General features: G+C 64.8%; 3 protein-coding genes across 4 annotated transcripts in view; 1 reads left to right on the top strand and 2 right to left on the bottom strand.

Annotated features, from left to right (window-relative positions):
• The window catches only part of LOC110259234 (uncharacterized), a 28,766-nt gene extending 27,111 nt beyond the window's left edge, over positions 1-1,655 (top strand). The window contains exon 3 of the mRNA XM_021082762.2: positions 440-1,655. Coding sequence (XP_020938421.2) covers positions 440-636 — 197 coding nt within the window. The 3' untranslated portion in view covers positions 637-1,655. The remainder of the gene's footprint in view (positions 1-439) is intronic.
• On the bottom strand, positions 1,553-10,841 carry CLCF1 (cardiotrophin like cytokine factor 1). 2 transcript variants are annotated; one of them, XM_021082764.2, is made up of 3 exons: positions 10,610-10,841; positions 4,762-4,928; positions 1,553-3,006 (listed from the first exon to the last, which is right to left on the bottom strand). In XM_021082764.2, the coding sequence occupies exons 1-3, from the start codon at positions 10,791-10,793 to the stop codon at positions 2,512-2,514; spliced, it is 846 nt and encodes a 281-aa protein (XP_020938423.1). In that variant the 5' UTR covers positions 10,794-10,841; the 3' UTR covers positions 1,553-2,511. The 2 variants fall into 2 exon arrangements, with proteins under 2 accessions (XP_020938423.1, XP_020938424.1); XM_021082765.2 differs by having other exon boundaries at positions 9,930-10,719.
• Positions 8,758-9,850, bottom strand: LOC146405038 (uncharacterized; the record flags this gene model as incomplete). The annotated part of the gene is made up of 1 exon (XM_085010096.1): positions 8,758-9,850. A coding segment is annotated over one exon (948 nt), but the record flags the coding sequence as incomplete, so codon positions are not given.
• Positions 10,842-12,009: the final 1,168 nt, after the last annotated feature.

The raw sequence follows: 12,009 nt of genomic DNA, 5'->3' as shown, positions 1-12,009 counted from the left end.
CCTGTTAGGCTGGAGGCCGGGCCCGCAGGTGCTCCTGGCCAGACCTGGGCAGCTGTCCCTGCTCGCAGAGCCTGGACCCCTCAGGTGGGCCTGTCCCCTCCTACTTGGGTCAGGTGACTCAGGGACCTTCGCCCCTGCACCCCTGTCTCAAGCGGTCCCTGAACCTAGGCTCAACCTCTCCCTTTTCCTCCGGCCCTGGCACTTGTCACGACCTCCCAGGCAGGGCACATTGCCCGAAAAGCTTGTGTTCGTATCCGCTCAGCAAGCTGGGTCTCTTCCCAGATGGACCGCAGGCTCCATGAGGGCAGGAGCCCAACCAGGTCCTGGGCCTCTTTCGTCTTTCCTGCACCAGTTAGCACAGGGATTAGTCTTTAAAATATGTGTCCACTGGAGTTCTCTTGTGGCGCAGCAGGTTAAGGATCTGTCCTTGTTCCTGCAGGGACTGGGGTTGCTGCTGTGATGCCGGTTCGATCCATGGCTCGGGAACTTCCGCATGCGTGGGTGCAGCTGAAAAATTTCTTTTGTCAGCTGATCGACATCCTCACCGTTTGTGACTTCCTGCGTTTAGGGCCCTGGCTCCAGGGGGCCATTGTACAATATGCACCTGTTACCTGTGAGCAGTTAGCCCATGACTGACCCAGCGGCTCTTCCCCTGGGTGTCCTGACCTGCTGCCTCAAGCCAGCATCTTACCTCTGTGGTTTCCCTTAACCTTTCCGACGTCCTTATCAGGGTATTTGATTATTCCCCATTTCCCAGCTAGAGAAACTGGAGAATGGCGAGCTCTAAATCACCGTTCCACAGTCACTCAGCCAGCCGGGTGTGGACCTGGGATTTGAGTCCAGGTCATCCCCTGACCAGCTCCTGTCTCCCCTTCACGTGCTCATTTGTGCTGCAGAGGGAGGACTAGAGTCGCAGCTGAGACCTGTGACTCGGCCTCCGCGTATCGCCCTCCCTAGGAGATGAAGGGTATTGAGAATATGAGGGTCACAGCTGGGGGCTCCGGCAGGCGGCCACAGGGGGAGGACCTGGGGAGGCTGAGGGCTGAATGCGAGGGCCTTGGAGAGAGCCCTGGGGGCAAGATGGTTAGCGTTGCCGGTGGACAGACCCATGACACTATGAAAGGACTCTGGAGAGGAGTTCCCGCTGTGGCACAATGGGATCAGCGGCATCTCTGCCGCCCCAGGACGCAGGTTCCATCCCCAGCCCAGTGGGTTAAAGGATCTGGCGTTGCCGCAGACTTCCCCATCCCGCCACATGCCACGGGGTGGCCAAAAAAGAAGAGGAAAGGGAGACAAGTAATCCGAAGTCGGGTGGACAGAGCAAAGGCTTGGGAGGAGGAGGAAGCTAAGCAGCAGACAAGACAGCGTGGGCGAAGCCTGGAGGAGGGCTGGGTGGTGGGCCTTTCTTAGGGTCCCCCTTCCCAAGCTCTTGGCCCCTGCTGAGCTGAGCTGACCTCCCCCGGCAGGTGTGGGAGCCAGGAAGGGAAGGCCAGGAGAACAGCGATGAGGGCCCGGGGGGGCGAGGGGCGCGAGGCTGAGCAAAGACATGATGTTCTGGGGCAAGCATTTTATTTGTTAATACAAGAATAGAAATTCTGCAATAAATATCATCTAATAAATAACATCTCCAAATAAATAAATATTAATACAACAAACTTAGAGTCATGAGTGGGTGGGGCTGGGGGGCAGGGCCTGGGGGAGCTGCCCCCGCACCCCAAAATGCTACTGCAATGTAAACTTTCAGGAAATTCTGTGGCTGTGGCTGTGGCTGCCCTCCCCAGCCGGGGCCGCCCACAGATACCCTGGGAAAGGGGGTGGGAGGAGGCGCCCTGAAGCTGACAAGAAAATTCAAGGCACTGTCCTTTTGGTTGCCACCCCGGGCCACCAGCTGCCTGGGTGACCCCTGGGTCCGGTCTGTCCCTGCCCGTCTGCTTTCAGTATTTCCTCCACTGAGGCCCCTGCCTCTTCCATTTTTAATCCCATCTCTTCCTGTTTGGACTCTGCCACTGTTGTTTGTTTTCCGAACTGGATGTGTTGGGTCCTTTGGGGGGGTAGGGGAGCAACACCCATGTAAGGAGAGCGGGGCAGCCAGAGGGCTTCACCCCAAAAAGGCACGTGCGATGGTGGCCCCCTCCCCACCTACAGACATGCTTCCTGGAAGTGCCACTCGGGGGGCTGGGTGGGCCCTGGCCAGTGGTGGGCAGGAAGCAGGACGCTGTGAGAGCCTTGCACCGACTGGCACTGCTCTGGGCTCCCTTGAGCATTCCATCCTGTGGAACGGGGCTGGGGCCCATTGCACCTCTTCCCAGACCTGCCGGACCCTGGGGAGTGGGGAGGCCGTGGCCTTTACCGCATTGCCCGCTCCCAGGCCACGAGGCCACGGAGAGCTCAAGGCTCATGGCTTCTGTCCCCTGGCTCGACAAGTGTTGGCAACCACGTTTGCACTTCTCCCTCCTGGAGTGGGGGCAGGGTTTGGAGGGGCGGGAGGGAGAAGGTGGTGAAGGTCAGAGGTCAGAAGCCGCGGGCCTCCAGGTGCAGGGTGACCGCAGCGGCCGGGGGCTGCATCTTCTTCTTGAGCCGGTTGAAGTCCTTGGCTGAGCGCCACAGCCAGGTCTGCAGCTCCTTCAGCAGCCAGAAGTCATCCATCTTCTGGAGGAAGTCACTGTGGGCAGGGCCGGGGGCCCAGGTGGGCTCAGTGCCGGGCAGAGGGTGGGGCAGCGGGTAGCCCAGCGCCGCCATGACGCCCGCGATGCTGCCCAGCAGGCCCTGCAGGCTGGTACAGAAGTGGGCCAGGCTGCGGCGCAGCTCGGCCGTGGCAGCCTGGCGGTTGAGGCCCCGCAAGTAGCACAGGAGGTGGCTGTAGGCCTCGTAGTTCTGGGTCAGACGCAGCTTGTCGTTGAGGCTTCGCCACACGTCCAGGTTGACCGTGGCCCGGGGCAGAGCCTCTGCCCCCAGCCGCGGTGGGTTGAAGTCAGGCTCGTTGAAAGGGGGGCCCAGGTAGTTGAGCTGTGAAAAGGAGAGGGCGATGGGGAAGCAGGGGACGCCTGTCCCCAGAGCTTCTATTTCCTGTGTCCCCTGACACAGGCCCCATCTCCACGCCAGGCCTCAGTGTTCGCGGGCCTCCCCGGCTTCTCCAGGGACGTCCTTTGCGTGGAGGTGGCGGCCGAAGCAATGGGGGCGATGACTCTCGAGTGAGAAGCGCAGACAGAGAGAAACACGCAGGAGCGCCCGGGAGGGCTGCGCTGCTGGGCTGACAGCACCCGCCTGGGGAGAGCGCCCGTGTGGGCGGGCGGGCAGAGAGGAAGAGGAGCCGCGGGACCCGGGAAGCCAGGCCGCAGAGGCGAAGGTGGACCAGGAGAGTCCAGAGCCAAGAAGAGGAGTTCGAGAAGGCAGCAGTGCTCACAGTGTAGAATGGCTGCAAAACAGAGCGAGGAGAGTGAGCCTGAGAAGGGCCACTGGGTTTGGCAAGAAGGAGGTGCCTGGCGACCTTGGGGAGAATGGCTCCAGGGGCCTGGAGGCCAGATTGCAGGGGGTTAAGGAGTGAGTGGGTGGAGAGGAAGTGGAGGCAGAGGGTGTAGACCACTCCTTCAGGAAATTTGGCAGGGAAAGCCCGGAGAGAAAAAGGGTCGGGAGCTAGAGGGGGTAGCAGAGTCAAGCAGAGGTTTTCTGGACGGGAAACCAGAGCGGGGGAAGCGGGTGGAAAGGCAGAGAGGCCCGCGGGCATCAGGGCTCCATCTGCCCCGCGGACATGCCTGGTCCGTCAGCTGAAGGGCAGGCGCCAGACGTGCTCCCTAAGGCCCCCCAGGGGGGGTCCCAGCGCAGGGCTGCCGCAGGAAGAGACCGAGGCCCTCTCAAGAGCTGGGCAGGAGGAAGCCTGTGGAAGGCTGTCTAGGGACGGAGCCTCGGCAGCCCTCGGGGGCGAGGCCTGGGGCCCGGGGCCAGGGCGAGTGAGATGCTTCAGCTGGGAGAGAGGGAGCAGCGTGGCCGGGCCTGGGACAGGCAAGGGCCCAGGGGGAGGTTCGCACGCTGACAAGCACAGAGACAAACTAATTTCCTCGGTGTATCCTGGGGCTGGAGCCAGCTCCCCCGCCACCCGCCTCCCTCTCTTTCCCTGGCTCCGGAGCAGGGTCTGGGATGTGGAAGAGGAACGCGGGAAGAGGGGCCGGCCCCCCACGGCCCTCGGCAGCCCTGACCCTCCCTCCTGCTCTCCTGGGCTCTCGGAGCACCTCCGGACCGCCCCCAGGTCCTGGGGGCCTCCCCGCCATCTGCATCCCGCACCCCCTGCCCCTGCGGGTCAGGTCCGGGTTCCCTGCAGCCCCCTTCCCCCAGGTCCCCCCTAGGAGGCCCAGCTGGGATGGGGAGGCAGACGGAAGGGAGGCCTGTGGGGCCAGAGCAGCAGGGCCCCAGGTCTGGGGCAGAGACGAGCTGGAACACAGGCATGGGGGGTGGGGCGCCTGCATCCCCACCCAGCCCCACCCGGGCGAGAGACACCACAACACGGTGTAAACAGAGGAGACTTCCCCGGCCCCGGGGGAGGCGGGCGGCTGGGCCGGCAGCCAGTGGGGCAGTGGGCCAAGGCGGGTGCGAGGCCTGCCCACATGCCTAGTCCTGGGGCCAGGGGTAGGGAGGGACACCTCCCCTCGGAGGAAGGCAGGAGGGAGGCCCACGCAGAGACGGCTTGGAGCCAAGGCCCTCCCCTCACCCCATCCCCCACCGGGACCCCCACCGGTGGGTCTCCCCCGACCCCACCCCCATACTCACATAGGTCCCAGCCAGGCTGCGGAGTTGGTGCTCCAGGTAGCGGGTGAGGTCATAGGTTTTCTGGATGGAGGGGCCAGGCCCCGGGTCCCCTGTGCGGTTGAGGGCTGGCACGGCAGGGAGGTGCCACAGCACGGTGCACAGGCAAGCGAGCAGCCCCCACGAGTCCCCTGCGGACAGGATGGGCAAGGAGCGTGAGGGTGAACTGGCCGGGTGCAGGAAGCAGCCGGCAGCCTCTCAGGTGTCTGGCCCCACCTTGGGCTGGGAGTGGGGTGAAGGTGGGGGGCCAGATGGGAGGCAGGGGGGTGGAGGAGGGGCCCGAGAGTGTGTGTGCACAGAGGCATGTCCGAGGACGAGGACTTGGCCCGCGAGTGTCTACCCGCAGATCTTGGGGACGGACGGGGTTTGTGTCAGCGGAGCGTCACCGTGCGTGAGGACACGGGGGCCAGGCCTCGGGCCTGCCCATCAGTATTCCGCAGTTCCAGTTGCACCTCGGCCTCCTCGCCCACCCTCCCAGTCCTGCTGCAGCGCAGGGGGGCCGAGGGGCTGGGAAACAGCACGTGTCAGAGCTTCAAGCTGAGAGAAGGGAGCCCTGGGTGGGGAGGGGGCGCAGCCTCAAGGGGGAGTCGAGCCATGGGAGGCAACGCCAGGGTCAGACCCCTGGCGTCAGAGGCAAGGCGGAGCCTCAGCTGGCTGGGGCTGGGGCGGGCTGAGGGACGCAGGGTGGCCTCGGATAGTCGGGGTACATTCTGGGCTGTGACTCCTGGGTGCAGAAAGTGCAGGATGCTCTTAGACAGGAGACTAAGGCTCAGTGTTCACCGAGAGGTTCACAGTGAGGCCTGCGCCATTCCTCTCTAGGGTGTTCGATGGGAAAGTTTGACCTCAGGGAGACCTGGTGATCAGCCTGCAGTGAAGACAGAGAGAGGGAGGCGGGGGAGGATGTGATGAATCTGATGAGCTGGGCTTGTCAGCTGATGGCGCTGGAGCCTCTGGGCCCCCAGGATGCCAGAGGCCAGGGGTCAGGGCTGGGCAGACAGCCGAGGCAGGTGGGAAACATGATTTTCCCAACTCTTAGGTGAGGTCCAAGGTCAAGAGCACTTGGCCAGGATTCGGTGGGCATTGGGACTGGCAGCGGCAATTAGGGTTAGGATAGAGTGAGGCTGTAATTGGCACTGGTCTAGGTTGGGTTTAAGGACTGGGTTACTTTTCAAGTTTCAGGTTAGTTTATTGGGATTTGGCTGATTTGAGTGTGGTTGAGGTTTGAGTCCAGCTGGGGCATGTGGTTAGGTTTGGGCAGGCAGAGGGCTGGCGGGGGCTAAGATTGGTGAATTTGTGGATTCCGCTGTCAGATGGGCTGATGCACAGCATGTCACTAAGAGCAGGGCTGGTTTGGGTTTTGAGCTTGGGTAGGTATGAGGTCATGAGTGGTTTCTTTCTTCCAGTTTCAACTTTTCTACAAGGACACACGTTGCTTTGAGAGTTAGAAGTTGGATATGAGTTTACCAGTTTGCTTGTACTTAGATTTAGGATAAATGGTGGAGTTAAGAGAGAATTAAAACGAGGTACGGTTTAGGCTTGGTCATAAGGCTGGATCGGGGTTTTAGAGAGGGTTTCAAACTTGGAGAGGTTTAGGATTCAGACTCTATGGAATTTCACTTCCAAGGTGCAGGGCTCAGGTGGGGACTTCTGCAGTGGCCCAACGGGTCAGTCCCGACCCTTTCAGATGCTCAACTGGCTGGCCTTACTGATGAAGCCTGGTAGCAGGGGTGCCATGAGTCTCAGAGACCCTGGCTTCTAGGGTGAAGGGCTCACGGTTTGAGAGTGTGAGTGTCTGGGTGCCCCGCCCCTGCGTGTTTGGGACAGAAAGCAGAGTCAGGCCCATAACTGCTCCCTGGGGAGACAGACTCCCCTGCCTCTTCCCATCTGCAGCCCGTGGCTTCCCTCCTGAAGGGTCCTTTCCATCCCTAACCCTTGCTGACTCTCTGAGTTCCTTCCTCGTCCCCGTTCTTCACATCCCAAGACAACTCCAGGCCCTTTTCTGCGCTGCTACCCTCAGCCTGGCTATCTGGTCGAGTCACCCCCAGGATCCTATGGGTACCATGCGAGGTTAGTTTCGGAGTCAGCGCCGAGGGTCCCAGCTGCAGCAGCAATTGAGAGCGAGGCTGGCCTCTACCCCACCCTGGGACTGTCCCACCGGGGGCCGGGGGGCCAGGAATGCAGCTCTGGGCCTTGCCTGCCCCTCACCCCACCCCCCGCCACCGCTTCTGGGCCCTGTGGGACATCCCTGGGGAGGACTGGCTCCCTACACAAGGGCAGCAGGGGGAGAAGCCTTTGGAAAAACAAGAGCTAAGTCATCTGGGCAGAAAAACGGCTCATGAAATTAACCAGACGAGGCCGGTGTTTCCAGGAATATTTCAGTTCTGAGGTAACTGTGTCACTGAAGCCTGGGGGTGGGGGGAGAGCCGAAGGATCTGTGGGATCGACCCGCGGAGAGAACCAGAAGGAGGGGAGGAGGCTCAGAAATCCAGAGGGAAAAGAGGCTCGGCGAGGAGCAAGGGGCCAGGGCTCTACCCGCTGCTGCAGCTTCCGCCCCGGGCTCCACGTCCCCTGTCAGGCAGCACCACTGAACGCCCTGTGGGCCAGAGAACACCTGTGGTTTCGTCGTAGGCACTGGGACTTGCCGCTTGCCCGTGTTCCTGGGAGGGCAAGTGCAGTGGGCACCGGAGCCCTGGCGCCCGTCCTCCACTCCAGGCTCATGGTGTGCAGGTGGACCGGCCCCGGGGGCTGCATCCTGGGCCCCCTCCCCAGCCTGGCCCCCAGCCTGGCCCCCGCCCCAGCTCTGCCTCTGGCTGCTGCCCACTGATTGTTTACATCCCGTCTTCCCCTGTGTTTATAAATCCGGCTGAGCACGTGAGGAGCTAATGAGAGCAGCTCACGTTTCCTGCTGCGGCCCCCCCAGCCCCCAGCCTGGCCCCCACCCCGGCCAGCCCCTAATTCCATCCAGATCCCTGGGCCCTGGGAACCGAGGCCCCCCTCATGAACACACACACACACATGCACACGCACACGCACATCCTCGGCCCACGTAAGTGCATGGCCACCCGACACAGCTGCACAGGCAGGCACACCCGTCCGTGCACGCGGGTCTTTAGGCAGCTACCCCCCTCAGCCTGTATCCTCCAATCTGACCTCACTCAGTGAAGGTGGGGGCTCAGCCATGCAGAGGTGCCCGGGTGGTCAGGGTGCTAGGACAAGCCGCCAGGAGGCTCTGCCCCTGGGATTGGTGGCTAAGAGTGAACCGCCAAAAATGCAGGGGCCAGGGAGGCATCAGAGAGCTCCAGAGGTGTCGGCCAGATGTGGGAAAGGCCCCACCCTGAAGTCCGACCAGGACCCACATCCTGGTGCCCTTGGATGGGTCTGTGGAGGAGGGCTGGGGGAGTGAAATGGTTTAGGGGGCAGTGGGGCTACTGTGGTGTGAGATCCGGGGAACACCCCCCCCCCCTTCACAGGGAAAGGCCCAAAGAAACAGCCCATCCTTCCCTGTCCTCTGGGTTGGCTGCTCTCCCCGCTCCTCCTTCTCTTCCATCTCTGTCCTCTCACCGGCTCCCTACCCGCCAGGCAACCGAGAAGTGACTTAGTGAGTGGGTATATGTGGGCCCAGAAGTCAGGAGACCTCACTTTGTCACCAGCCCCTCAGGTGCTGGGGCCTGTGGGAGGGTGCTGTTTCCGGCTCACTCAGGTCCCTCTCAGCCACACCACGTGGGGCGCCACCTCTGCTGTCCTCTTAGCAGCCCCCTCCCCACCCTCGGCTTCCAGCCTAAATGACAGGAGAAGAAACTGAGGCCCAGGGAAAGAAGCAGATGGGTGGGCCAGTCAGTCTGGACCCAGGGATTGGACTTTTGCTGGAGCAAGTGGTTCGGGATGGCGGGACTGTGCTCCAGGAGAGGTGGGGGGTGGTGTCACCTGGGAGCTGGGTAGCCAGCAGGACTACTGGCGGCGGCGGGGGTGGGATGGGGGCGTCTGGCAAGTGTGTGGGTGGGCTGGAAAGGGTGCAGCTACCCAGAGGGGGCGGGAGGGCTCAGGGGAGCCAGGGGCCAGGGCGTCAATAGGCAGGTGGGATTGTGCGGAGGAATGTGAAGTGTCACTAACAGCGGAGCTGGTGCCCAGGCTGGGGAGGGCTGGGGTGGTGGGTGGCGGGCTGTGCGCAGGACTCGGGAGGGGGGAGAGGGAGCCATTCCAGCAGCTGGGAGGAGAGACTTCTGGCGCTGCTGGGTGACAGTTGCTGCCATCGCTGCCTGATGCCCGTTTCCTGCCCTGGTGGAGTGCCTGGCTCCAGGGCAGCGACTGAGCCAGTGGGTGAGGTGGGGGTGGGGCACCTGATCTGTCGGGGGCAAGTGCCCTGTGCCCCTTCGGGCGGACCAGCTGTGTGCTCGGAGAGTGAAAGCACAGAGGTGTCGGCCGGCATGGGTCGGGGGTCAGAGAGCGCCCCCAACAGAGAAGTGGCTCCAGTGCCCTCACCCACAGCCTCTGGCCGAGGCTCGGACCCCTCCTGTCGAGCGGACCCCCAGCCTCCCCGCCCCCTCCTACCCCGGCGGGGAGGGCCAGGCCCGGCGGCACCGGAGGAAACAGGGACGCGTCCTCCGGGACTGGGAGTCTGTGGGGAGGGCTTCTGCAGCGCAGAGTGGAGGTGCTGGGAGGGAAGGGGGAAGCCGGGACGAGGGGACCCCGGCGAGGCCCGGGGGGCTTGGGGTTGCGCTCGAGGGGCGAGGCCCGAGAACCCTGCTCGCTGGCCCTCCCCCTCGGCGGTGACCTCTCGCTCCGACCCCTCCCGCGGCGGCGGCGCCGGCGGCGCCTTCCCCCTGTGTGGCCCCGGCGCCCCCGGCCCCGCCCCCGGCCCGCTCCCGCCCGGTCGCTCCCTTCCCGGCGGCGGGGGCGGGGGCGGGGTCCGGGGCGCCGGGCTCCGGGCTCGGCCGGGCCGCTGCCCTTTCCCGCGCGTCAACTCCCTGCCCTGCCCGCCCTCCCGCGGGCCGCCGCCGCCGCGGCCGAGCGGCCGCTGGCCCGGCTCCCTGGCCGGTGACAGACTCTCCTGCCCCCCGCACTAATCACTCCCAGGCCGCGGCCGGCCGGCCCGGGGGGTTGGGGGGGGCTCGCTGCCGCCGCCCGGCCCCTACCTGCCGCCGGCTCCCCGGCCGCGGGCAGCATGGTGGGCTCCGGCCGCGCGGCGCGCATCGAGGAAGCCGCGACTCCCGCGGCCCGAGCCGGCCCAGCCCGGCTCTGCCCTCCGCCCTTCTCTCTCCTCTCGCCCGCCCTCCTTCCCGCCCTCCCCTCCCGGCGGGCCGGGGAGGGAGAGCGGCGCGGCCCGAGGTGTCGGCCTCCGCGCGCCTCCCGCCGGCCCGGCCTGGGGCTCCCCGGTGCCTCCCCCCTTCCTCCCTCTTCCTCCCCGGCCCCCGCGGCCCCGCGCGCCGCGTCTCCCTCCCGCAGCCCCGCGCCCGCCTCGGACCCGATCTCCCCGACTTTGGCGCGGGGCTCCGTCCTCCGGGATCCCCGGGACCCCGCCTCGCCGGGCTCCAGGTTGCCGCCTCCCAGGTCTGCGGGTCGCCCGGGCTCCCCGCCGCGCTCCCGGCCACCTCCCGGCCCCCGCCGAGCGGACTCCAGGAACGCCGCGTCCCCGCCCGGCCCCCTCTCGAGGGCGCCCAGCGGTGCCTCCCCCGGCCCGAGCCCCGCTGGCGGGGGCAGCGCCCGGCTCCCCGGCCCGGCCCCGGCTCGGGACTCCCCGGGGGAAGGACGGGAACCGGATCTCGCGGCTCCCGGGCGGGGGCGGGGGCCGGGGCCTCGGACGCCTGGCTCCTACCTGCTCGGAGGTCCATGGGGCTGGGGGCCGGGCGGGCCGGGCGCGGCTCCTCTCCCGGAGGCTGGCGGAGTGGGAGGGCGAGCCGCGGCTCCGGCGAAGCTTTAATAATCCCATCCGCCAGGCCCACTCGCAGGTTTTTTTCGTTCGGTTTCGGATTTTTTTTTTTTTTTTCGGTGTGGGACATTCTGCAAACTTTTTTTTTCTGACGTGTAAAGCTGTAACCACAAATTGTAGCGGCCCTCCCCGGGGTGGGGGGAGGAGGGGGGAGGAGGGAAGGGAGGGCTTCTGGGGCTCCTCTCCCTCCCACAACCCCGAGGGGGGGTGAGGTGAGGCGAGGCTGCGGCGGTACCACCCTGGGCCTCCTGGGGGAGGGGGCGGGAGGGCATCGGTCCGACTGCAAACTCCCAAGAGCCAGGGGAGTGGGCTGCCCGCTCCTTTTCTTCTCCCTCCGAGTCGGCCCCGGGGGCGCCAGCCCCCCGGCCCGGCGGGGTCCCAGCTCTCACTCTACCTCTGTCTCCACATCGCTAACCTTCCCTCCCCTCCCCCTCCCCCTGAGTAAATGCAATGACACATTCTCCCAAATGCCAGCGAGCTGGCCTCGAAGCAAGTGATGGTGTTTTTCCTGCTGCCCTTTGTCTGGGCTGACCGCCCCCCCCTGCCTATTGTCCCGCCGCCTGTCCCATTTCCAAAAGCCCAGGCTAAGCGAGGCGCTGGGGCTGGGGCAGGTGACTAACCGGCTCACAATGCCCCCTGGGGGGCAGGAAGAGGGCACCACAGGCCCACTGCCCTGGCCGGGAGGAGAGAAGAGGGCGCTTGGTTGAGGGTTTTCCCCTCAAGTTCACGGGGTCCTTCATTCTCCTCCCCGTGGCCAGGAGAGTGCTCATGGGTGGGGGATTTGTAACTCATTAATCAGCACGAGGCACCGGACCAGTTTCAACACCAGAGGCTTCGGGGGTGACTCAGCGAGACCTCTCAGATTCAAGGCAATGGACAGACCAAGCGGCCCCGCTTGGGAACCGCGTCCCCGTCAAGACAGTTGGCTTCCTCCGGCCTTTGGGGTCTGGCTTTGGGTGCTCCGGTGGCGGGCGCGCGTGGCTGGCTGTGCAGGGCTCTTCCTCCCTCCTTCCCTCAGGCCTGGGTTGAGACCTGCAGGCGGGATCCCCGGGGACCCGCAAGCCCCCACCCTCCCTGGAGGGTCTCCCTTTCTCCCTCCGCAGAGGGCGGCCAGGCAAGAAACAGCTCTCATCTGGGGGCGAGCGGATGTCCCCACTCCGTGACTTTGCTTGGGGGACAGTCATTCGGTCTCCAAGGCTTGGGTGTCTAGGACCAGACCACCAATTAAATCACTCGGTAATAAGTTGCCTTTGTTGTTGTTTACTTGCTGTTTCAAAGAGGGAGAG

The sequence above is a fragment of the Sus scrofa genome, chromosome 2 (genome assembly GCF_054392235.1).
Source record: "Sus scrofa isolate SSC_HxYL_T2T_F1_AM1 chromosome 2, Sscrofa_HxYL_maternal_Yorkshire_Landrace_v2.0, whole genome shotgun sequence".
Lineage (NCBI taxonomy): Eukaryota > Metazoa > Chordata > Mammalia > Artiodactyla > Suidae > Sus > Sus scrofa.
This window is presented reverse-complemented; position numbering and strand designations above follow the sequence as displayed.